The 25,653-nt window shown below is 42.7% G+C and overlaps 2 protein-coding genes and 1 non-coding gene across 12 annotated transcripts; 1 reads left to right on the plus strand and 2 right to left on the minus strand.

The window, feature by feature from the left end:
• Window positions 1–361: 361 nt before the first annotated feature.
• CUNH17orf58 (chromosome unknown C17orf58 homolog) lies at window positions 362–8,322 on the minus strand. Of its 5 annotated transcripts, none has more exons than XM_026067606.1 (5): window positions 7,937–8,322; window positions 3,971–4,597; window positions 3,771–3,851; window positions 2,001–2,192; window positions 362–1,421 (listed from the first exon to the last, which is right to left on the minus strand). In XM_026067606.1, exons 2-5 carry the CDS (start codon window positions 4,440–4,442, stop codon window positions 1,234–1,236), a joined length of 933 nt encoding a protein of 310 aa, XP_025923391.1. In that variant the 5' UTR covers window positions 4,443–4,597; window positions 7,937–8,322; the 3' UTR covers window positions 362–1,233. The 5 variants fall into 5 exon arrangements, with proteins under 5 accessions (XP_025923391.1, XP_025923393.1, XP_025923392.1 ...); XM_026067608.1 differs by lacking the exon at window positions 7,937–8,322 and adding an exon at window positions 6,475–6,520; XM_026067607.1 differs by lacking the exon at window positions 7,937–8,322 and adding an exon at window positions 4,690–4,792.
• KPNA2 (karyopherin subunit alpha 2) lies at window positions 4,202–16,854 on the plus strand. Of its 6 annotated transcripts, none has more exons than XM_026067600.1 (12): window positions 8,603–9,251; window positions 9,373–9,481; window positions 11,180–11,298; window positions 11,399–11,536; window positions 11,953–12,041; window positions 12,828–13,096; window positions 14,142–14,236; window positions 14,334–14,597; window positions 15,253–15,486; window positions 15,572–15,754; window positions 16,100–16,249; window positions 16,357–16,854. In XM_026067600.1, the coding sequence occupies exons 3-12, from the start codon at window positions 11,227–11,229 to the stop codon at window positions 16,447–16,449; spliced, it is 1,587 nt and encodes a 528-aa protein (XP_025923385.1). In that variant the 5' UTR covers window positions 8,603–9,251; window positions 9,373–9,481; window positions 11,180–11,226; the 3' UTR covers window positions 16,450–16,854. The 6 variants fall into 6 exon arrangements, with proteins under 6 accessions (XP_025923390.1, XP_025923385.1, XP_025923388.1 ...); XM_026067603.1 differs by having other exon boundaries at window positions 9,404–9,481; XM_026067605.1 differs by lacking the exons at window positions 8,603–9,251; window positions 9,373–9,481 and adding an exon at window positions 4,202–4,284.
• Window positions 8,219–8,291, minus strand: TRNAR-CCG. Its single transcript has one exon. It is a non-coding gene; the product is annotated as a tRNA-Arg (tRNA).
• Window positions 16,855–25,653: the final 8,799 nt, after the last annotated feature.

Here is a 25,653-nt window from a genome sequence, read left to right on the forward strand (position 1 = left end):
TGTAAAGATTCTCCTGGTTCAAAAGGTCAGTATTCTTTATGGGCATTTCCCTGCATGTACTCTGAGCTACTGCTTTTCCTTCCTAGCAATATTAAGAAGCAGTTATTTTTCTGCACCACTATCTGAACTGTATCTTAAAATAGTAGCTGACTCTTTAAACATGTAGATGCCTTTGTTTAATAATCAGATTATCTTTCTGGATCTTTTGGAACCCAGAAAACAGTGAACCCCAAAACCAATTAATGCTTTATTAGTTTCTTTTAAAGACTATGATTTGTGAAAATATTGACTGTTGGAATGGTAAATAGTAAAATCCCCTTGCAGGGGTTTCATATAATTAACGTCTTGCATTCCCACCACATTAAGGGTACTAAAAGTAAAAGTTTATATCTTAAACGTAACTTTACTGATGTGCAAGTACAAACTTGATAACATTTCTCACAGGAAAATTACATTCAGTACACAGTTCTAGAACTGAAGTTTAAGGCACTAACAGTGTAACCAGGCATGCAAAATGTCCATGCAATTGCATGCTTATTTTGCATTCCTTGGCATCAATTTATGCAGTTACTTGTAAGCCTAATTGGGCATTTGTGTTATGCAGTTATTTGATTGCTTTCAGTCAGTGAATGCATATACTTGAATAATTACATAGCTATTTTGTGTGCTTTATATGAAAATCCAGCTCCATTTGAAAAATAGTGTAAGTTTTATCAGAACTACGGGCATGTTTGAGGAAACAAAAACAATAGGAATAGGAATGATTCTTTTGAATTAAATGCATAGAGTGCTTTAAGCAGAGTTGTGTGAAAACGCAGTTGACATTCTCTACAGATAAAACTATGGTATTATCTAACACTCTTCAAGGTTAAGGCTTTCAAAGTTCAGTTACTTTTTGTGTACCTAGAGCAATGCCTCCGGACTTTCACTTTATAATTACTGCAGATTATTAGGAAGACGTTATAGTGGAGGAGGCAATAATAGCCTGTGGTTCTGAAAACGGCTAGAGAAAATTCATGATCGGTTAATGTTCTTTACACTTTTTGTGCTGTATTTCACAATATATAGGTACCTAGTCAGAACATTCAGTAAGTGTCTGCTGAAGCACAAAAACAAGTGCCTATCACAACCAGTGTCAGGCTTAAGTGGAACTACCTCTTGCTGTTGCTAAACCAGCTTTATCCTGGTGGCTGAATTCTACTGCTGCCTGTGTCCCAAAAGGTGACCGCAGCCTTATCCACATTTCGTGTGAGCCCCTTGCACTTTGCGATTCCTCTTCCTGTTGAATCTTTTCACGTAGCTGCTGCTGCTCCTGAGCAATCCRTCCCCTGGCCTCAGGCGCCCTCGCAGGAACTGCAGCAGGGTTGCGGGGATCTGTCGTCTCTTGTGGTAGATCCGACCCATCACTATGTATCTGCTGCCTGCAAAGCAAACAAGTGCTCTGTGCTGTGGAGAAAGCATTGACTGATTCCCTACAGCTCACGTGCTCTAACGGCAACAGATTTATGAATGGATATGAAGTTATACCCTACAGAAACATGCACTCGACACGTGGTTTAGCACAGTGGCACCCTGAACGTTAGTGGCATTTTTGGGTAGTACTTGCACTGAAATAATGATTTACTGTGTTGTACTGCAACTAGAAGTTTGGCAGAAAAACTGGTATTTGATAACAAATTTTCATTCAGAAAGAAAACTAGACCAACTTCCAAAGATGTGGGCTTAAACTCCTGCTTAAATTTTTCAGCAATCATGAAAATTCTTGCAATAATTTTGGAACTCGATAAAGAAAGGACTAAAGTGCTGCATGATTTCTTCATGCAGTTGGGTCTCTCCTGCAAATTTAGAGTAACTGGGGAAAAAAAACTCCAGTTTAACAGTAAATGCAATATTTTCAAAATATCACAGGAACCGAAGATAAGCCTATTGAGTTAGGGCAAACTAAAAATGGCACTGCACTCGGGAGGAATAGTGGAATGGATTGAGCTGGGTTTGTTTACCAAGTTTAAAGTCTGGGCATGGTTTACTGCAGTTTAAAGTATCCACAACTAGAATGTGAACCCGGAAGAAGAAACCATCAGGAGTAATATACAGGCGACTCATCTTGTATAATCCATCGCTGTTTACCAAAAGAGTAATCAAGTGGACTCCGTTCCCCAGTCTTTCCATGTTATAAACAATTCCATTCACTGCTGTTTTAAGGAAAAAAAAAAAAGAAAAAAGTGTCAGGTTATGTATCTTGGTGGCAACTCAGGGTACTTATGAAGGCTCTCATTGAAAATCTTGTAAAGTAAATGTCTGCACAGATTTATTTGGCCCAGTAATGGGCAATCTTGAAAGTAGGTGTTGCCTCGAATAATCACACTTGAGGTCATCGCCTTAGTATTGGCTGAGTTACTATTGTACTTTACAGCTCTGATATATTTTTTTATGAAGTTTATAAAATGTTTCAAAAGAAACTACTGAGGTTTTTAGCACTGTCTGTCATCAAAGAAGTTCTCATTCAGCGAAGCAGGTTTAATGCCAGTTTTAGAAGTAAAAGTTCTCTTTGCCTTACCTATGTAACATGACTGTAGTTTTCTGATGCCTGTGGTTAACTCGGCACTTGTCAAACCCAGAAATAGGGTGCAGAGCATTAAGTGACTGACAGTAGGACATGATCTGTTCTGTGCCCTTGCCGCTTGATGTGACAAGTGCCTTTTCCTTCAAAGCTGAAATATTTTACTAGCAGGTTAGCTTCAGGCTCCACTGTGATGTTTTAATTTTGAAATTTTTACTCTGTCATTTAATCTTTAATCTGTACCGCAAATGTAGAGAAATGAAATGTTGTCTTTGATCACTGCAATGGAGCCTTGGCTGATCTGTTGCTCAAACTGGTGGGTTTTTTAGTCTGAGTCATGTGGGGAAAAAACATACCTGTCGTCTTCAGTTAAGAGGTGGATAAGACAGCTATTTGTTAAAGGCTGAAATACATAAAGGTCAGGTTGATACAAGGCCTACATTTGACAGGAATGCATGAGAGTGAGGAAAAATAAAGAGCATTACATTTGTAGAAAGCACTTCCTGATTTCTCTACTTAGAGAAAACAGATGTCTCATAATGTGTTTATACTCTGCAAATGGAAACATCTGTTACCACTAGGCATGTATTTTGCTTATCTCTTAAAATACTGTGAGAAAAAGTTGATATCTATTTCACGACTTCATAACTGCAAGGAAAGATTTCTTTAGTCAGACAATTCTTGCTCTTAAACATTCAGTGTAAAAGTGCTAGGCTATTTTCTACCGTCTTTAGCTTCATCAGCTGCAGAAGGACTAAAGACATTGAGTGCTAAGAAACTTCGAGAAACCTTCCTACAGAAAGTATGCTGTTTGGGCCACCACTTGAGTTTCACTTGAAATTGTGGCCCCAGAAACACCAAGTCATTCTAAATAGTAAGAGGTAAGTAATAGCAGCTATAATGTTTAACCTTAGAATATCTAAAACAGTTGGTCTTACCAGTTCTATCAATCAGCAGCTGGAACGTTTTCTTCCAGATTGTCTTCCCCCCAGGAGTGGAGAGTAGACGAAACAGAAAAAGAGCAATACTAGACCAAGGTAGGGAAAGGATAACATAAGGCTTGGTACTATTTGTCTTAGTACAYGTATAAAGAGTTGTGATGGGTCCCTTTAACATACATAATAAAACAGTGTCTTAAAAGTGAAATGTCAGTACTACTTGGACAAAGAGGGCCCCTGGCTTGCGTGGTTTGTAGAGGAGAGCGGCTTACCAAACTCRCTCATGCAGTAGGCCTCCACTTCGTCTCTCTCCTTCCCGCACTCGCTCAGACATGCCTCCTCCTTATCGGCATCTGCAATAGCACGTGGACTGAGGGATAGCGTCGAGCCCTTGGGGTTCCTCACCCAAATTAAGCCACCCGACCTTTGGAAAGCTCCCAACGTCCCTTGCCAGAGCAGTCCATACCCTTACCTTTCTTTAGCATGCTGAAGTGATACAGCAAGCTGGGTGACTGGCGGTTGGTGACCCAGGAGGGTTTGGTGATCTTTTTTAAGGGATCGGTATACTTATAGGGGCTTATCTTGCCTGGTCGGTTGAAGTGATGCAGCATGTTAGGATCATCCGACTCCACTGTTCCAGGCTCTGGGAAAGGATGTGCCTCTGCTAAGGATCTGATCTTTTGGTAAGAAGATGCTGCGTGATGGAAATGAGCCGACACGCTGTTAGCAGCCTCCGCCAGCCGTCTGTCCGTATGCTTTCTGTTTGCGTGGTTGAAGTCCAAGGAGGTAAGAGAGGGCCCCTCCGTAGGGTTCCCCAGAGTCGGGCCCCCTCCGTACTGACTGAGGTGCTTCCTCGGCCCTGTGTTGTTTTCTAGAGAAGGCTTGGTTCGTTTCTTTTTGTCTGATGAGAGGGAGAGGATTTCGGGAGGCTTTGGCCACTGCATATTCGTGGGGGACAGGAGCCAGTGTTCAGTGTGATTCTCTCCAGCGCTGCTGGTGCCCCAGGCTGGGAGTTTGACTTGGCCAGGCGTGGAGTCGGCTGCGTTGTAAGCATCTTTGCTGAGAGTCTGAATGGGTTTCCCAGCATAGGGCAGGGATCCTGTGTGCAAATAAAAAAAGAGAGCAAATGAGAATTTTAATTTTTTTCACGTGTGTCTGAATGGGAAATGCCTGGCAGATCTAAGGCTGTACCCCATAAGTGAGGCCTTCAGCAGTATGACAGTGTAACCGATGAACAGTTCAACAGAATGAAGTAAAGTCGAGCTCTTCATTTCTSTGTATTCAGACATGGACAGCCCAGTACAGAGAATGCAGCTGTGAGCAAAACACAGGAGATTTGCATTTTTACTTTATTATTGTTGCAAATTAAAAACATGATTTATAAACAAATCCTTTTCTCAAAAGCTTGAATCTCCAGGGAACATCTGAGGAAACAAGGTTCATATTGCCATTTGGGATGCTTGTTTAAAAGACCATGACAAGAGAACTATTTGGTTTTCCCATCCATGGGATGCCTTATTGACAGGGTCATCTGGACTTTTCAGTGGCTATGGGCTTTGAACACTACTGAAAAGATTTTTATCCACAGTTTTGGATCTCTGACTTTTGCACTGCAGTTGTATGGGAGTCCAGGAAGACACAATCTGGTAGCTAGGCTATTGCTGCTGAGTAACAATCATTGAAGGCTTTTTTTAGTAAGTAGAGAGGACAAGGATTTGATAAAGACAGGAAGAGACTGGGACTCTAGTGAAAAATGGAAAGGCTTAATGACACCGTTCATGGAAGCTGGACCTTCATTCCTACCTTCACCTTGATCATTTGAAGATCGCAAAGTAAAATGACTTTCCACTTAGCCTGGGAAGAGAGAAATTTCCTCTTGCAGTTCATTTCCTCTTTATTTCAGTTCTCTATCGTGATGACTTCAGTAAGCCAGCACAGACTATTTTAAAACAGTTCACCCACACACAGCCGCTGTCTGGGTGTTCACTGTTTGCGGTTAGCACAGTGTAGGAGGCTGATCCTGACTCCTTATGTGAAAAGAGATATTTGACATACCCAGATGAACAACGTCCCGGTTTATCTCCCATAACTGACTCTCAACTGCTGACCTTGCCATTTCCCCCCCTTCGCTCTCACCAGCTGCTGTCATGGGAAAGATTCCCTGATACTCGGGCTGGACACATGTAAAGTCAAAAGAATGTCCATGAAGAAAGGGGTGGAGGAAGTCCAAGCTGGAGAAAGCAAGAAGCAAGGGTGTTTTGGAGATGTTTCAATAGGAAGCTCTGAACTCTGAACAGGTGTTTTGGACTTGGTTTTATAAATGTACTTTTATAAGTTTTTACTTCCATGCTTTCTCAGTCATGGACTGTAATGAGAAATAGTTAATTTTCTCTACTCAATCTGTTCAGGACCTTGAAGCTCATTCCCCTACCCCAGCATATTCCCAGCCTAAGAAAATACAACTGCAATGTAATCGGCTCCAGGATCTCTTCTTCCCTATGGACTGGATATATCTTTTATTTCTGTACAGTCAGTGAGACTGTACAGACTGCTGCAGACACACATGACAGCCCAGAGCAGGCTGAAATCCATTAGAAATCTGGAGTCTACAGGTGCCAGGAAGGAGACTAAAAGGGCAAGGTCCCATACAAAAATCCCACATGCACARGCGAGTCAAACTTCGCTTGCCGGCTGGTGGCTAGCAGGATCCGTGGCAGCAGCTGCCTGCCTGCTGCTGGCAGGTGCTCGCTCTTCTCTCAAACACGGACAAATCAAGTCTTGCAGTTTGCATCCCCATCCCATGAACGTGCCGAAACGTTTCGTTCTTGAGCCCTTATGTGACCACTGCCACCGCTTGCTGCAAGGACTACAGCTAAGCAGGGCTCCTAGGGCAAGAATTTGAAGCAATGCGTTCAGCCTCCCCTGATACCAAAAGCAAATATGCCCCGGTCCCGCTTTTAACGTTAATAAACTTACCGGCCACTGAGCTGGAAGATGATCTAACGAGAAAGCAGAGGAGCCAAAACACTTTAGTTGTCATGCTGAAGTAAAGTTTTTTTCAGCCTCAAAATGAACTGGAGCCTTTTATGCCCTTCCCCCGATTCATGCTAATGAGAGGCAGCCTTAGGGGAAACGGGAATCACTCGCCGGACAACCCACTGGAGCAAGACCAAGCTGCTGCCAGGCGCCCGCGGCCACCCTTCGTCCCCTCCGCGCACACGCATGCGCTCGCTGCCCTCACCTGCGTTTCTGTGACTAAACGTGGTCCTGGATGTGTTTCTAGCAATAGAATTTTTTTTTGGAGGCGGAAAAGGGGGGGAACTTATTTCCTACTGTATTTTCCAGAGAAAATCATACAGAGCAGCTATGCTTCTGCTGGATGCAGGGAATTGCATTAAAATGTGGTGTACGGATTCCAGAAAGTGCATCACCTCTGCAAGTCAGCATCTGTAAGAACGTGCATTGATACATAGATATTTCTGACTAGCTCCACTTACGCATCTATTAACCTCTTCTAGTTTAAGGAACCTTTTTCGATGTCCCTCTTCAGTCTGAAAAATACAGTAGTTGTTATCCAGTCCAAGGGAAAGCTCTGCTGACCCCAGGTGCAGCTTTAGTTGTAAATCTGCCTTTGCTAACGTGCAGAACTCTGCAAATTTTCACACATCAAGGCAACCCTGATTTGGATTATTGAATTAAGCAGGCTTATTCTTGTGTTCCCAGCGAAAATGGGTGACCTTGTTCCTAGACAAGATTTCCATTGCGACAGTTTAGCTTAGTAGCTCGTGGTGGATGCCAGAAAGCTGGTAAACTTGTGCATGCCTGTAAAGTGCAATGAGTAACTTGGAAACCCTATGGAAGTGCTATGTCCTGGCTCCTGACACCTACCCCGCAGACACAAAATCTGCTCAAATGTAAGGCCCGCGTGATGTGATACAGCTATCGCTTGGTTTAAGCACTGTTATGTATCCTTTGCTCGTTTGTGTGGTTTAATAAAATTCTTAACAGTACGGGGCTTTATTTCAAGCAGCTACAGGTGAGGATACAGAGAACAGGCCAGTAGGCAAAACGCGTGCGGGTTTTAACACACGTTAACTCTGAGCTGGGTTGCTACTGTAGCGTTGATGATCCCTTTTCCTTCTGTCATTTTAAATATTTTAATTCTGAAGGTATCCCAATATGGAAATAGAAATTAAAGCTAAGCTGCGCCTCTTGCTGTGACTTAGGATGGGGGAGAGGCGAGCGCGCAGGTATCTCCATGCCTGATTTCCTGCCGTTCCAGTGGGCCCGGGAGAAGCTGCCAGCGGGAAACCGTCCTGCTGCTGCAGGTGGTGCCGGGGCCGGACGCGCGGGCGTCCCGCGGAGCGGCGCTCGGAGCAGCTTGCTGTTTGAATTAGCGTGATTCCACCCTCGCTGACGTGTGATTACATCTACTTACCGAGTTATGATTGCACCCGCTCACCCGGTTAAGAGGGGAAACCGCGGAGGTGATGCCGGCGCCGGCCGCGCTGCTCTGCCGCAGGCCCCACGCGTGAACCTGGGGGGGGAAGGAGGTGGCGGCCGCCGCACCGCCTCCGTGACGGGCCGCGGTCCCTCCCCTCCCGTCGCCCCCCGGCTAAAAGCGTTCACGGCGCCGGGTGGGCGGCGATCAAGTGCGGTGCTGCGACCCCGGAAACCTCCGTGCGAGTTTTACCGGGGTGGCACAAAACGTCTTGCGGCACGACCCAGATGGGACTCGAACCCACAATCCCCAGCTCCGGAGGCTGATGCCTTATCCATTAGGCCACTGGGTCACCCAACAAAAGCGGCGAGCGGCGCGCTCTAACCGCCCCGCCCGACTCGCACTGGCTCCGCCCCCAAACCCACTGTTCRCGTCGGTCCCACTCGTGGCGGGGAGGCCCCCGCCCAAACGCTCATTGGCCCTTCCCATATCGGGCCCCGCCCCTCCCGGCCCCGCCTTCTCTTCAATGTGCACGGCTCAGACTTCGCCGGCCAGCCGCGAGGCCCCGCCCCTCGGACGTCAGCGCGAGGCTTCAGGGGGCGGGCTCGCGCCGCGGACCCCCCCCCCCAGGCGCTTCAAGCCTGTCACGCGCGACGACCGTTAGTGCCTCCCGCGCGCAGGGGGGGCGCTGTCCTCCCCTTTACGCGCGTGCCTCCCTCAGGAGTTCCGCTCCTCRCTATGACTGCCCTTTTCCCCCTTTTCCTTCCTTTTAAACTCTTCATGGGCGTCCCGGCATGAAGCTTCGTGCTACAGTCCCAACCCTTCTCCGCTTGTTCCAGTGCTCCTCTGTCATTAGCTCTGTCCACCAGCAGCTTTCTCCCCTCACAGGTTTTCCTCCCCTCGTGGCCCTTCTCTCTCTTGCGTGTGCTGCGCTGTCCGTATTACCTCTGCCCTAGCTTAGCCACTGTGGGGCCTTTCACCCCATCTCTGCCTCACACACTTTTACTGGTCTGGAGCAAGCATGCTAGCTCATTCAGCTGTCCAGCCTTTCTCCAGCCTTCTGTTACTCTCCTGTTTTCATAACAGCCTTTCAAGCTGTGGTACCCTCCCTCGCGCTCCACCGCACGTTCACCTCACTGGTCTCCAGCGTCTGGTACAGAGCTACCTCAAGTTTCCAAATCACTGACAGTCCTCTCCTTGCTCTGGGACACCAGTCCTCACAGAGGCTTTTTGGCTCCTTCATCCGGGTTGCGCTACCCAGCAAGCCAGTGGACTTTCTTCACGCCAGATCTTCGATCTTTCTGCACACCAGGTGCTTTACCTCAGTGCTCCTTTTGAGCTGCTCTTTTCCATCTGCTAAACTACTCCTTTTCAATATCTTCATCTGTGACTGATCTGCTTTCTCCTCTCTTGACTTCCTTACTCTTGCTTAGGTCTATTTTTGTGATGGTTTTATTTTACAAGGGTCAGAACAGCAAGACACAATCACTGATAACTATTCTTGCTCTGCATGTCTTTGTTAACTACTGTATTCATCTACAGGTCAGTATAAAAAATTGTAATGGTTTAATCAACAGAAGTTGTATCGGTATGCATCTCTGACACTTCTCTACCTTGAATTGTACATTATAGATAAAAATGTGCTTGAGTTGCTAGCAGGGTCATGGTTTTTCCCCCCAGGTATTAAGGTTTGAAGTGCACCTCTAGTAAAACAGGATGTTTTGATTTAGTAATCCATCCCTTGTAAATAGCCCAAACCCATCTGAAACAATACCAAATCTGTTAATTTTCTGGAAATGCTACAAGGGCAGGCTTGTTATTGTTATGTATTATTTAATTTTGATCTGTAATGATTGCTGTTGAATTGCTTTAAATTGCAGCTTCACATCCCCTTTTGTGCGAGTTCCTGTGCCCGGTAGTTCCAGGAGGTCGAGTCGAAGTAAAACACAACAGGGGGAGTCTTACAAAAAAGCCCTAATTTATCCGAAGGTTAATAATGTAGAAATTAGCTGTATTTGAGGAACGGCTGCTAACTGCTCAGACTGAGCGTTTCCAGAGTAAAAGCTCCCTGCTCTAGCCCCATCCAGATGTGCAATAACCCCCCTTCCAGCCGTCCCACTGCCCCCCACCAAAGCTGGGCCCTAGGAAACTACAAATCCCATCATGCCACGCGCCACCTTCTCAGGGCACCGAGGCCCGAATGCTGTAGTCTCCCCGGGGTTCTGGCCCCGCCTGTGTCGCGTCGAATGCTGGGAGTTGTAGTGTTGGGGCGGGGACGGCTCCTTGAGCACGTGACGTCTGGCCCGCCCTTCCGGGAGCTCGGGCAGAGAGTCTCTCCTCTTCATCGCGAGACGAGCCGGATTTCAAACTGGCCAATCAGAACCTTGCTATGGCTCGAACTGGCCAATAGCAGGGCGAGGGCGCGGGAAATTTAAATCCCGCCTGGAGCGGCCCCGGGTAGTGGCAGCGTGCTCGGAGGCTCGGAGCGGCGCTGTGGCAGCAGGGCGGCTTGTGCGCTGAGTCCGCGGCGGAGGTGCGGGGCGTGCGCTGGTCTGGCGGCGGGTCCGGGGCTCTGGCGGCGGTAGGGCAGCCCGGCAGTCTTCCCCCCCCCCCCCCCCAGCGAGGCTGACAGGGTCGGAGCGTCCCGGAGCGGGCTGCGTGCTCTGGCCAAGTTGTGGCTGAAGCGAAGCCAGCTCTCCTGCAGCGGGTCACGTCGGGGCTGGCCAAGGCAGGGGCCGGCCTCGTTACCCACGCAGCTGCTACTGCGTGTCGCTGGCCCCAAGGGCATGGCCAGCCTGCTCGCAGGGGCCTTTTCGGTGCTCCCCTCATCAGAGGGATTTGAGGGGGAGCTTGCATATGTGGTATGGGCTTGACCTAGTCAAAATAGTATTTAAAATGTATGTATGCTGTCTGTGGGGAAGAAGGCCTGTCTTATTCCTAGAAACAATGAATCTGACAATGTTTGTGGATGGAAGTGTCTTAAAAGGACATGTGCATCTACTGCTTTTGTCTTAATGCTGTTGCTGTGACAACTGTTCTTTTTTGGAAAAGACAACTGTTACCATTGTCTTTCCTCAAGTCAGAGTGTAGTCATCCATCTAATAGAGACAAGTGTTTTTTGGTTTTTCTTTTTTTGGTTGGTTGGTTTGTTGTTTTTTTTTTTTAATACTGGTCTAAGTAAGTCTTTAAGTTAAACTCTCATGGAGTAAACTAAGGGTTTGTCCTTTGCTCTGTTTTCAGGCTGGTTTCTTTTATCTGCTTCTCTTGAAGCCTGACCAATAAGCAAGATGTCTACTAATGAGAATGCCAATGCAGCAGCTCGCTTGAACAGGTTCAAGAACAAGGGAAAGGATACCACAGTGAGTATTTTGATGCAATAAACATTTTGGGTAGCCATTGTCTAGCTAAACATGCTTTGCGTTTGTAAAAACCATGAACTAATGAATGTATGTCCTCCAGGAAATGAGAAGGCGGCGCATTGAAGTCAATGTAGAGCTGAGAAAAGCTAAGAAAGATGACCAGATGCTTAAAAGAAGAAATGTTAGCACTTTACCAGATGATGCTACTTCCCCCCTTCAGGAAAATAGGAATAATCAAGTAAGTAGGTACCCAACTCCAGTGGCCTATATTGTAGATCCCTTCCTCAAGTGGCCTGTAAATGTTTGCAATACTTGTTTTCCTTTGCAGGTAAAACCTCTTAAAAGGTACTTTAGGCAGTTGTATTTAAGCCTACTGTATTAGTGATGTGAAGCACTTTATTTGAACTACTGAAAACATTTTTAATGTAGATAAAGCTATAGCCGATGAGTCACTATGATGAACATAGTGATCTCCAAGGGGGATTTGGGGTGTGTGGTTTGTTTGTTTTTGTCTCTTCCCCCCCCCCCCCCTTCCAGATGACCACTTGTTTTATTAAATGGCAGTCTTTTCATAGTATTGTATAGAGGGCCTCCATGGTCGTAAAGACATGTGTCTTTCCCAACAAAGTCTAAATGTAACTGTTTCTTGTACAGGTTTCAGCGCACTGGTCAGTTGAAGAAATAGTCAAAGGAGTTAATAGCAATAACACAGAGCTTCAGCTACAGGCTACTCAAGCTGCCAGGTAAGGAGTTTAGCAGTAACTGATTTGCCTGTGCAGGCCAGTAACTGGGTAAGGTAAGAGGATTAGTTAATGAACTTAGTTGCTGCCATAGGCAGAGACTTATGGCTTTCCTTATCAAACTATATTTCAATAAATGCCTGACTTGACCTTAAATACAGTGCTTTGAGTTTCATTTGGTCCCATGCATAGTATCAAAACCGTGTGGATTATGGATATTCAAGGAGCCTGAACAACTCACCAGGAAGTAGTAATTGATTTCAGATGGTTTTGAAGTGGCAAAATAAACAACAGTCAGAATAAGGTATCTTTTTAAACTGTGTCCACACCTAACTATGATATTTGAGTGCAGTGATCTGCCTTGGAATAAAGTGAACAGTCAAATGACTGGAGTTAGAAGTATGCCAAATCACACTCTACTCTAGAAAGCCTGTATATTGCTGCAGTGTTGCTTCTGGCAGTAGTTATCATACTGTCGGCTGAGAAACCTCTACAAGAGTCATAGTATATTTGAACTGCTAGGTCTGCTTTATTTCAGAGGCTGAACAGAACCTCTCAAAGTGAAGACATGCCAGAAGCAATGCTAACAAGCTTTAGATGCTAGTGTTGAGCTTGTCTGTAGTTTGGCTGAATTTCCCCTTGGTGTCTGGTTGCTTTGCCTTCTCTGAATGCCTTAAAATCCTTTTTTTTTGTTTTTTAAATATGAGTCTCTTTAGACTGACTTGATGGAATCTGTTGTGCAGATCTCTGCAGGTGGAAATAATGTTTTCTCTTTGTCTTCCTCCTTAGGAAACTCCTCTCAAGAGAGAAGCAGCCCCCCATAGACAATATAATTCGAGCTGGTTTGATTCCAAAGTTTGTCTCCTTCTTGGGGAGAGCAGACTGTAGTCCTATTCAGTTTGAATCTGCCTGGGCGCTAACCAACATTGCTTCTGGCACATCAGAACAAACAAAGGCTGTAGTAGATGGTGGGGCTATTCCAGCCTTTATTTCACTGCTGGCCTCTCCCCACACTCACATCAGTGAACAGGCTGTGTGGGCTTTAGGAAACATTGCAGGTATGTCAATATGCTGCACAATTTCATTTCGGACCTGTTAATTGAAATGGGAGGACATTACTACTGACATGTCACATGTAGCGTGCTGAGCTCTTTGGGAACTTCTGCCTTAATGTCTTGCAAGTATAAACATGCTCCCCAATGCAGAGTATGCTGTGGACACTGCTTTATCTTCAGGTGTGGCATCTGATATAACTTCTTGCAACACCTGACTACCTGTGGATTGTAGTACATAGATCTCTTATCAATATCTCAATTCAGTCTTAATAGAGCTATATAGCCATGCTACAACATAGGGCTCTTCTCATATCTTAATTGGCTTTTGTGATCTAAGAATTGAGTTCTGCTCTGCCCTTTGACTAGAAGGGGGAGGGAAGGAAGCAGATGACTCTCATAACTGTATATTTGGCTAATATTCCTTGCTTAGAAGGAACAACTACTTACTGTGGTGAAAGTACTGGTGTACTAGAGTTTCTCATGCACCTTTCAGGACTACTTGATCTAACAGTGTTGAATCCCGTTTCCCTTTTGGAGGGGGTGGGGGAGGGGAGGGAGCACCAATAGTCAATATATCTACTATATTGTATTTGCTGTAGTGTTATGGCTTCTTAAGGGAGCTGTGCTTTATGGAGTAATGTAATAGTGAGTCTCTTTGGAGAAAATCACCTCAATTAAAAAAAAAAAAAAAACTTGTCTTTAGAGCTTTTTTAGTTTAAGAAACCAATAAAATAATTCAATAAAGAATGCTCTGAAATTCCTTCTGCATTATACTGTAAAACTCTCATTGTGCAACCAATGATTATAACATTCTAAAAGCTGGATAGAAAATATACACTGACTTACCTGTCTTTTCTCTGGTTAGAGAAACACATACTTGTCATATGACTTACCATGGCAGTAGTCCTTCTGTCCTCTTATTTCTTGGCTTCTACTGTTGAAGAAGGGCTAGATAAAATAGATCTCATGATCTAATATGAAATGATTCTCTATGCATAAATCCCTGAAGCATTTTGTTTGTAATGTGGTTTGTTCTTTTGTTTTTCAGGGGATGGCTCTACCTATAGAGATCTGGTTATTAAATTTGGTGCAATTGAGCCATTGCTGACTCTACTAGCTGTTCCTGATCTCTCTTCTCTTGCTGTAAGTGTGCAGTATGAATAAAATCACAAACAGTAATAATTGAGCAAAGAGCTAAAGTAACTAAATGGTTACTAACTGTTTATATTAACTCTTGCAGTCTGGATATTTACGCAATGTTACCTGGACCCTCTCAAACCTGTGTCGTAATAAGAATCCCGCGCCACCCATAGAAGCTATTGAGCAGATTCTTCCAACTCTTGTTCGACTCTTGCACCACAATGATCATGAGGTGTTAGCGGACACATGCTGGGCGCTCTCCTACTTAACAGATGGTTCCAATGACAGAATAGAAGTTGTGGTGAAAACAGGACTGGTACCACAACTTGTGAAACTCCTAGGATGTAGTGAATTGCCAATAGTGGTAAGCAAGCAGGCATGCAGATTTGTTACTTGACTCAAGTAACAAATTAAACTTACATTAGACTAGTGTCTATATAACTGAATGGTTCTTTTCATACAGAAATCTGATGCTCACTCCAGGTTTTGCATAGGTGGAAGCTCAAGTCTTTTTTTTTTTTTTTCTTCTGCTTGAAGACAGCTGCCCCAGATGAGGCATAGGCTGTTGCTCTTAATGACCATCAAACTTTGCATAATCAATGTATTTAACACATAGGCCAGCACAGTAGTAAGCATTCTCTAAAGTCTTTTTTTTTTTAACTCTACAGTACAGCTGGAAATCCAAACTCTAGAGCTAGTGTTTGGAAGTGGGGACTGTGCAAGGTATCATGTAATTATTTATTGTATAATAAAACTATATTAGTGTTTAGGAGACTGATTTCTTAAGCTCTATAGCTGACAGATCTTTGCAGCTTGTCCTCAAAGGGTCTGCATTCTTCATGTGTTTGATGTCTACGTGGGTAATGCTTACCTCCTGGCATTTAAAGCTTGTCAGTGGAAAACATATCCTGCTGTTAACTGGGAAGGCTAGAGCAAAGAGGCAGCAAGCATGGATGTGTTTGTGCAAATATGCCTTAGATGACACTGTTCTCTAAACATTATTTTCATATCTATTTCAGACTCCTTCATTAAGAGCCATAGGAAATATTGTCACTGGTACTGATGAGCAGACACAGATTGTTATTGATTCAGGAGCATTAAGTGTCTTTCCAAGTCTCCTTTCTCATCATAAAAACAACATTCAGAAAGAAGCAGCATGGACAATGTCCAACATCACTGCTGGACGTCAGGACCAGATTCAGCAAGTTGTAGATCATGGTCTTGTTCCTTATCTCATTGGTGTTCTGCGGAAGGTAAACAAAAAACTGTGTCCACTATGTTGGGTTTTGCCATTACCATTACTGTCTGTGTTCAAAYACTCTGCTCTTACCTTCACAGGGGGATTTCAAATCTCAAAAGGAAGCTGTGTGGGCAGTGACTAACTACACAAGCGGTGGAACAATCGACCAGATCGTATATCTTGTTCAGGCGGGTGTTGTCGAACCTCTACTGAATCTCCTCTCAGCTAAAGACAGCAAAACTGTGCTAGTTATTCTGGATGCTGTCTCTAATATCTTCTTGGTAAGTGGATGCAATATACTCCATTATAGTCTGAGTTGTTGCTAATGGTTCTCCAGTAGCTAGTGTCTATGCAAAATGGCAAAAGTCTTGTCTCAAGCAAGAACATGAGGGAGAATAAAGTGCTTTCTGTCTCTAGAATTGGTACCCAAACCAGAGGTCCTATTTCTTGGAAGAATCAATGAAAATGACAGACTTGCTAGAAATAAGACTATACAAATACTATGAGTATACAGTTCTGAAATTAGGTCTTCGTCTTAAACTCTTCTGTTTATGACAAAAGAGAAGATAACACAGATTCAGTATTATCCTCTTTCCAAAGGTTATTTCATACTTGTCTGTCTGCAGGCTGCTGAGAAGATTAATGAAACTGAAAAACTCTGTCTCATGATTGAAGAGTGTGGAGGTCTGGACAAAATTGAAGCTCTCCAATCACATGAAAACGAACAAGTGTACAAAGCCTCATCCAGCCTGATTGAGAAATACTTCTCAGCAGAAGTAAGTGGCTACAGGAGAGCATTTATTTTAACTCTCATTTTGTGTGCTAGCATTGACTATTTGGCTGAAATATTATTGCTCTTTCATACTTCTTCTCTTCTTCCTAGGAGGAAGAAGACCAAAATGTTGTACCAGAATCTACTGCTGCCAGCTACACTTTCCAAATTCATGGCAGTACTCCAGACACTTTCAACTTCTAGATCTTGCACACACTGCAACCACCTACAAGTTGTTTGGTACCCAAATGGCTGCCACTTCTATATGTCTTAATATCTCCTCTTTGCTTTTTACTGATTTTTTTATGTGACCTGTAGCACTTTGTCCAACCAAAACATACTTGAACAGTTAAACTGTACATATGATGTGAATTTCTAACTGTAAACTTCATTCTTTCTGACGTATACTTGTAAATACTCATTCTGTTTTTCTGACTCTTGCTGTCCCTCTCGGGGATAAGAATGCAAAGGGATAATACAGTGCTCTCTTAAAACATGAGCCACTGCTCTGTGTAACCTCTGCATAACCTATTATATTCTACATAACCTATTACAGTAATCAATACACTGAGTAGGCTTTTAAAGGGGATTTATGGTTGAAGTTCAATAAAGTGGTATCAATACATCAAATTGAACTGTGTCAAGTGCTCTCTTAAAGGTAAACTGATATGGTAAATATAATTAAAATTACTGTGGTATGAGTGCAGGTCTAAATTATGAGAGAGATTCAGTTCTGAATTTGGTGGATTTAAACAGCTTCATCATTCCGGGCTCTGACTTCCATGTATATCAGCATACTGTAACTGCAGAACAAGTGAAATGCTACTTCTCTGTAGATATCTCGCACACATTTGTATACCTATTCATAGCTGAGTTCATATATTTCTCTGAAAGGTAAAAGACTGATTGTACTACTTAACTGCAAGTAACGGTCTGGAGGAGGGTGAGTATTGTCTACTGCTACTTCTGAGTATTTACAAGAATAGCAAGACATATTATTCAGTTGTTTTTTTTTCTATCAGCCTTTTGATTTAAAGGGATAAATATTGTGTGGCTAACCCTAGTAGGGTCAAGCCTTATGCTTTGTGTGCAGATGGACACTTGGGACAAAATGCAAGGGCTACCCAGTGTGGTTTTTTTTTTTTTTTGGTTCAGTATATTCAGATAAAGTGTAGGAAATACTCTTTAAACAATTGCTTCCTCTAGAGAGCAAAAATGAAGCCCTTAATTTGGAATCTMCTGCTTCTCTGCTTCTAAATGGTTGCTTACAGTAACCTACCTCAGATAAAGGGAATGGGACTTTGCTTGGAGGTTGGTTTTTGTGGGGGTGGGRCCAGCTGTAGTCCTGTTTCCTAGCTTTTAGAAAAACTCTAGGATTGAGTTCTAAGAGTGTTCCAATTAATACTCAATGCTAGAGTGACCATGACCCATTCAGGTTTTTGAGGTTCTTTAGCTGTCAGGTAGATGCTGTTTCTAAACCTGGGTTACCATTATTCCCATGTAACCTTGTGTTGTTATATAACCTCTTAAATGAGTCAGCAATGGGCCTGTCTGTAATAAGTTATGAAAAAAGATTGCTAACTCAGTGGGTGGCACTCTCACTTTCACTACTGTGATGTGGGGCTACTGCCTGTTTCACACTTGCTTAGGAAAGTGCCTTCCCTAGCTGGATGTTGGTGGTCTCCATATACTCCTATGGGCTTTCTCTATGCACGTGCTGTTACAAGTGCGTTGCCTCCTCTTAAGAATGCTTTGGGCTGATAGAGCCGGACACCTGCTATGCAACAGCAGTTAGGGAATCAAGCTTGCAAAGCATGCCTATTTTAGACTTTCAAATGGTTATAATCTATTATGACCTATAGGTAACTGTTCTCTTACTAGTATTGATAAGATTTGAGCAAGTGGCTTGAACTTCCAGTACTGCTGGATGATAATAGGTAATACATTCTTTCTTTGTGTATACATTCATATCCACTTCTGTAGTTAGCAGTGGCAACGATCCATCTCCTGCAGCACAATCACTTGTGTGGCAATATTGGATCAGAGAATAAATCTAACATAAGCATAATTCTACTGGGCTGTCCTTAAGCCTATTTGAGGTTTCCCCTATCTAGTTTAAGCATCACCACAGAAACATTTATGTTGCTGTAACAGATCGACATGGGATTGCAAATTTTAACTTTTGCAAGAGTTCTGTGAACTCAAAGCACCCTGAACTGATTCATGTTAACTTTTCCTGATGTTGATTGTGTCAGTTTTTAAGGCTTCTTATTTAGCCCAAAATGAAGCTGCAGCAAGTAATGAGCTTTACTTTCAAGTTCTTTAAAGACACTGGCCAATCGGTATTGTAATAATCCAATTGTCTCTTTTACTTGAGGAGTTAAATAAGATCTGAGGGTTAGCAACCCTCTGTCTTTGCCTGATCTTGAGGCATAGTGGGGTGCTGCCAAACGAGGGCTGAGGCTGAAATATGGCCAAGGCATGTTCCTAGTCTGTCTCCCTTCTGCACTAATGAGCAAGACTGCAGGTGGCACTGAGCACCTGTAGAAAAGCCACAGGCGGGGACACAGTGAGGTCAGGCAAAGACAGGCTGGAGCAGAAGACAAGTCTAACACCACTGACACTGCAACATCCTTGAGACCTGATTCTGCTGTTGTTTATCTTGGTGCCTGGGGAAAGAACCACCTGCCTTGCAGTGCCCAAGCCTTCAGTCTCTTAAAAGCAACCAAGCAGGGTTTTTATGCCTCTGCAGTGGTGAAGCCCTATGTGTCCTTTGCTTTCTTGTCAAGCCTCCGACTTGAAAACAGCAGTAACAAAGCTGTGGTTCTCTGTAAGTGCCTGCAGAGAACTGAAAAAAATAACCTATAGAAAAGTAATCATGCAAAGTCAGCTTTTACAACCTAACTGTATACTGCGTGCATCATGTTGTATGGCTTTATAAGGATAATGGCACAAGGACTTGTGAAACGTCAAATAATTTTGTTTTTGAACTCGGTAAAATACTGCATCTTCCAATAGAGGGTGCTACAGACAACCTAACTGTCTCTTCTCTCCTTAAGAAGTTGATGTGGAGTTTCATCCAGCATGGGGGCATTCAGGTATGATGATATATGTTGTTGTCCTATTAAGAAAATATTGCTATAAAAATCCACTGGAGCATCTCTTGTAGTTACAGGAAACAACTATGTACTAATTACTGAGTACTTAATGAGATATAAGATATAATCTTTAAAAGTATTATGATATTGTTACTTTAAACCATGTTATCATTCCTTGTTTTAATTGTTTTTAGTGTATATTTGTTTAGTCCTCTCAGTACATTTAAAAAAAAAAAAGGGGGGGGGGGAGGTTGAGAATGTAGAATGCTCATTGGATAGTATTAGCTCTACTTTTCTGTCACAGCACCACAGAAGTGCTAATTTCAAAACTATCTAATATATTGAGTTAATAATAGAACACTAAATTCTTTTCTAGATGCCTGACAACTCAGTGGCTTAATAATTAACTTTCTGGGGACCAAGACTTTGTTTTTATCCAAGAAAAATGTATTCAGCCTATCCACCAATGAGCCCTGTTCTTGGCAGCAGGCATTTCCATGAGCAGCGATCTACAGTGATTATGAGTAAGTGACTGGGATGAGTCACTCCCTTATTCTAAGAAAATGCAAACTATTTCTGAGGTTAGGATCACAGTCACTCATATTGGGCTATATCTCTAGCTTTAAAAAAAAATATATGGTGGAAACAAAAGGAGAGAAGAGAATTGTTATCACTCCTAGTTCTTGATTTTTGCATTGTCCAGCCAGACTTAAGAATTAGCTGCCTTTATTCAGCAAATGCCTAATTCAGGATAAGGGCTGGTACAAATGCCTGGTGGCTTCTAAGCTAGTCTGCCAACTCCTCTGTGCTGAGAACACTAACAACAGACCCCTACTGACATCACCTGGCCTGGAGTGCGGTTGTTGCTATTGCTGTTTTATCTGTGGAGTGAGGGTGAGATTTCAGTCTAAGGTGCCAGCAAATGTAACAATCTCTGAAATTCTGATGCGAGGAAATGCTGCCCTTGTGGCTGCCTCTACTTGCTGTTTTCGAAAGTGTTAGGCTCTGAAAGAAGAACAGAGGCTTGCAGAGCTGTTCAATAGCATGTGCCTTTACTCTCCACTAAAGGAAGAACTGTTTAAAGTGTGGAGTAACCAGAGGTAAAGTGGTCAAAATAACAGAAATCTCTTTGCCCCATGAGTTCATGAAATAACTACTTCCTTCCTGCTACTCCATATAGAGTGACTTAAATTACACAGAACTACACAATAGTGTATCACTGAAAAGGAACAGCTCTAAGTTTTACAGGAAAAGGAATTCACTAACCAACAATATTTCACAAGTCTTTTCTGTTTCTAGATCCCTTTTGCAGCAGAGAAAACTGAGATGCAAGAAAGTTGTCCACAAATGTCCAGAGAGTAGCTGATAGAATTAGCCTGGGACCCAGGAATCCTGTTGTCCGTTTCTCTAGTTAATCCGCAGGACCTCTCGTTGAGATTATCCTTTTGCGGAGTATAGGATGATCTCGGGAGCATTGAATCTCATCTGTGATAAGGTACAATATAGTGGTTTGAGCATAGGAATAAACATTGGGAATGTGTGCAATTTGGGGGGGAAAAAGTACTGTGTCACTCAAAACAAGTAATTAATGAAGATTAATTAAAGATCCTGTGCAACGTGCTCTAGGTGACCCTGCTTGAGCAGGGGGGTTGGACTAGATGATCTCCAGAGGTCCCTTCCAACCTCAACCATTCTGTGATTCTGTGATTAATAATGAGCACTGATATTTGGCCTAGAAAATAAAAAGTTGGCACTCTCACTTTAAACATAATAGGAAACACATTAACCCTTTGGCCTGTGTTTAAAAACTTAAATTTGACTTACCTTCAGGGGAATGTGTTGGGCTTTTTTTTCCCCCCTAAGAGAACTAGGCAAGCCCTCCTACTGGATTTGACTGGGAAGTGTGCACCTAACCCTATTGCGAACTTCAGACAAAATACATTCAAAAGCACACTCCAAGCTACAAGTGTGTAAAGCTGTTCACTGTGTTTGGAAAGCACTTCCTTCCTCTTTGATCCATAGCATGGCGCCAACACGAATCAGGCAGAGACACAGCATGCAGATGGCTAAGAACTAATTTGTCATGAATTTCATAGCACTTCATATGGAATAAGGGTCACTGGATTCCAGTCCTGTTTCTGACTGCAGAGCACTGTCTGTCTCAGACTGGCTCCAGGAAATGGACACTCTTCCGCAGAAGCCAGAAGATTTCGTGGAAGAGCCATGGCCTGTTTCCAGGTTGCAGTTCACCCACTGCCCTAGGGAGCATCATTAGAGGGAGGGAAGTAAAGCTGAGATTTAAAGGGATGAAGAAGAGAGAAAAATTAAGAAAGGGTGGAGAAAAATCCTGTTAATTCTTATTAAGCTGAACTTTTCTAACCACATTAAAATGCTGTGCTAATCATTTAAAGAAAACAATGGGCCAAATCCAGAAGTGATGTAGAAATCGTACATCTGGAAGGGAGTTTAGTTGACTGACATGCTAATGGCAAAATCAATGGCATTGATTTCACTGGGGGAAGGGGTTGGATTACACCCACRAGCTCAACGAAAGAGGCAGTGTAATGAGGAAGTGTCCTACTTTATTTCATATCTCTCTCATTTTGCATTGCAATGTGAAATGAAAACCATGGGATTGGCTTTTGAAAGTGTGATTATTTCTTACAATAATGGTAGAAGGCTGCCTCATTTGTTCTCTGTAACAAACTGGATTGTGTACAGGTTCACAGTGGTAGACTAGCTGTAATACCGGGAGTATGCAACTGTGCTCTGTGTGCATGTGGAAGATTGGATGTACGGAGTTATCAGAAAATCTTGAATAATCTCCAAAGCACACTTCCATCATCCAGATCGCTTCATTTTTACCCGCTATATGAAACAGATGTAAAAATAGCTCTTTCAGTGGTGGATTGCTACATGTATTTGGGCTGTAGAGGTTCAGTTCTGTTCAAAGCAATACTATGAAATCACTTGCAGAAGGTGGCTGTTAATCAGAAGCAGCAATTTAACGTTACATATCCATCTCTCCTCCCACCCTCAACTCCCCTTCCCAATTCTGAGCAGGAAACGACACTTGGACTGAACTCAGCATTTTGACTTTCTGGATAGACTCTCTAGGAATGAGGAGGGACTTGAATTCTCTCCATATGTCATTTCCTTTCCCCTAATGGCTAAAAAAATAACATTGTTGCAGTCCATATAACTTACAATAGAGAGAACATTACCAATATAGAAACGTAAGGGGGGTGGTGGGGGCGGGGTGGCTATTCACGTTCCATTTCAAAGGAACTGCTTGGCAAAATTTGTCTTGAATTAAGCAGGAATCTTTCTTTTCAGTGTAGGAAAATTCTATATATTTCCTAAAACCGAAGCTATTACCCCATCTGTACTTAAGTGTATATCAACACCTGCAGACTGTGGCCAGATGTGGATTAGAAAAGGAAAATGGTAACTAGAGGAGGAATGGTACCAAATGTGCAAGATTTAAATTAAGGAAAAACAGAGGTATTTGAGAAAGAATGACAACGAGGATCTAATAATTTCTAATAAAAACCATTTTAATAGCAAATAAATAATCCTAGAAGTTAGTTATGAAAGAAATTAGATCCAGTCCATTCCTGCAACCAGTTTTTGTACAGACTACCTCTAAAAAAATTTCTGTCCATTATAACTAATAGCATATGTAAATATTTCAAGCTGCTGCAAAATACAAAATTTGATCTGCTATACTGCGCAGTGGATTTGTAGCTGTCAACAGAATTTAGCGTGCCATAGTTACAAACAAAAAAAAAATCAGGAATAAACATGACAAAAAATATTTTAACTAAAGGGAAAGCTTACTTCCTCATAGCTAACCAACTGTGGACTAGACTCAAATCGGAACATAATGTCTTTCCAGCAATATATTCCAAATGTTTGTTGTATTTGTAGCAACCGAACTGTGCAAGGCACTTTGCAGAACAAACGAGATATGGCATTTGCTCAAAAAGCAGAATTCTGCGGTCTGTGAACTGAATGCATGTGAACATAGGGGCTGTATGCATCTGCTTGCAGGATGATTACATCTGATTACAGGACTAAGACCTCATATTTTTTACTAGACATACTGTTTAATCAGACATATTGCCCCTGAATTCTACTGTTAAAAAGAAAAAAAGTTTTTCTCCTTTTACATTTTAGAGGGTTTCAAGAGTGGAATAGAAGAATGATTCAAGACACACATGGTGACAGGTTTTGCTTTAAGTTACTTTTAGCACTTTATTAGCCCTACTAACCTACTTAATTATCTGTGCCATTTTCATCTGGCTTGCAACCTTGCTTTAACATTTTTAGGATGAAACCGTTTTTAGAGGTAACTATCTTAAATCCTTTCAAATCACTTTCATGGTGGACATGTGGGTGATCCTGTTAAAGGAAAGCACAAAAGAAGCTAGTACCGATTTGGGGATGTGGTTGATATTTCTGCAATTCAAAAGTGTTAGTGGGGGGGTGGAGGGAGACTGAGGATTGCATTTATTAAATGCAATCACGCCTAAGATTGATCTTATTTATAGACATAGTTTTCATGTAACGTGTTTATAAATGTCTACAAACTTGTTAATGTGATACGAAGAGAGGAGGATATACCTCAGTGCTTCAGAAGCTGGCTAGCCTGGATTCTTTCCAGTAATTCACAAAACTGCATGGGTATAAATATGTGCGCATATTTTAGGTCAACTCATTCTGCATCTTAGTCGTTGCTTCCCTTTTGCAGAAGATGATAATCTTGTGGAGGTTAAGGCTTTGTTACCTATTTTTGTCTTTGAGCCCTGCAGAGTCAAGGACCTGTACATAATATTGTTATAATTTGATAATTCTCCTGGAATTAATCTCATCCTTTGAGCTGAAATCTCTGGAAGTAACTTTTGTGAGACATGTGAAAAACTTCTACCTGCTTGAAGAGACAGAAAATCAGAACTACAAGGTGAGGGCTCTTTAGCTTGAATGGTTTACTCTGCTCCAAGATGCTTGCTTTCTTGGCCAACGTTAGATAGACAGAGGAGTCTGTCACCAAGCTCATTGCCTATCCATGTCAGTATTTGTCTCCAGGAGCCACAGTCCCCACAATAGATTGGTATGAGATAAATTGGCCCCCTTGAAAACCTCATCTTAACCCCTGACACTTATGGAATTCTGTAAAGCTAGAAACATGAGGTTTTAATCCCTGAATATCAAGATAAGTAAAAAAGACCAATGAGAACAAGTTAATTATGCCAAAGTATTAAGGCTTATCAGATAATGTTCTAGAATTCTTTGGGAATCAGGAAAGCATCTCTGCTTTCCTTGGCTGCATAGATGGAAGGTGCATCATAGAACATTTTTTACTTCTTCCAAAGCATTAAATACTGGCTGCAGTCCAAGCAGGACGCTAACTAGGCAGACCAAGAGATTGATTTAACATGGCAGCTACCTTCCAATGCATCACTGTTGATAAACAATGTCTAAAGGGTGAATTTACAGCAGCAGGACTGAGTCAGCTTTTGGCATCAATGTCAGTGGCACCCTGTTCATATTATGCATCAGCATAATTAAGACTTGGAGAGACTTACAGTACAGGAGATCTTACAGCTCATCTTTCGCAGACAACAGAATTATTATTTCAAATTGATGCTGGGCAATGGGGGATAGGAAAGATTGGAGAAGACTTGCTATTTCCTTAGTAGCTAAATAATATGGCTTGGTTGAAAGCGGTGCTGTATGTCAACTCTTTTAAATAGTCGTTTGGTCTGACAGTCTTTCTGATAACACTTCATTTGTCTAAGCTGTGTACTATTGGGACAAATACACACTGTGTCAAGTTGAATCAGACAATATCTGAAGACAGATGTTGTAGTACAGTAGTAAAGTAAATTCTTGATACACATCACTCAGAGGAGACTGTTTCTAACTGTCTGAGTCTAAGAACTTAGTGTTTTATGGACCTGTTTATATCAGCCAAATAAATCTTCGAAGGATATGATTCTACAATTGCTTCATTCACAGTGCAACACAAGAAAGGCCTATGGAGTAGTTACATGATGGAACATGTAAAATCTTAGTAATTTTCAGTAACACTTAAAAACTGAAACTAGGCTCTGCCTGCTGTGCTGGACTGTAAAAAATGCTATGCAAAACCTGTGACTGGGTCATGAGTTGTGGGACACTGTACATCCAACAGCAGAGAACAGTGCTGACTCGAGCTGGGGAACAGGTCTGGGGTTGGAACACTGGTGTAAATAAGAATAAAACACATTTGATTTCCAGTCATTTGTCCAAATGCCAGGACGTGCTT

This window comes from Apteryx rowi, unplaced genomic scaffold (assembly GCF_003343035.1).
Source record: "Apteryx rowi isolate R43461 unplaced genomic scaffold, aptRow1 scaffold_26, whole genome shotgun sequence".
Classification (NCBI taxonomy): Eukaryota; Metazoa; Chordata; class Aves; order Apterygiformes; family Apterygidae; genus Apteryx; species Apteryx rowi.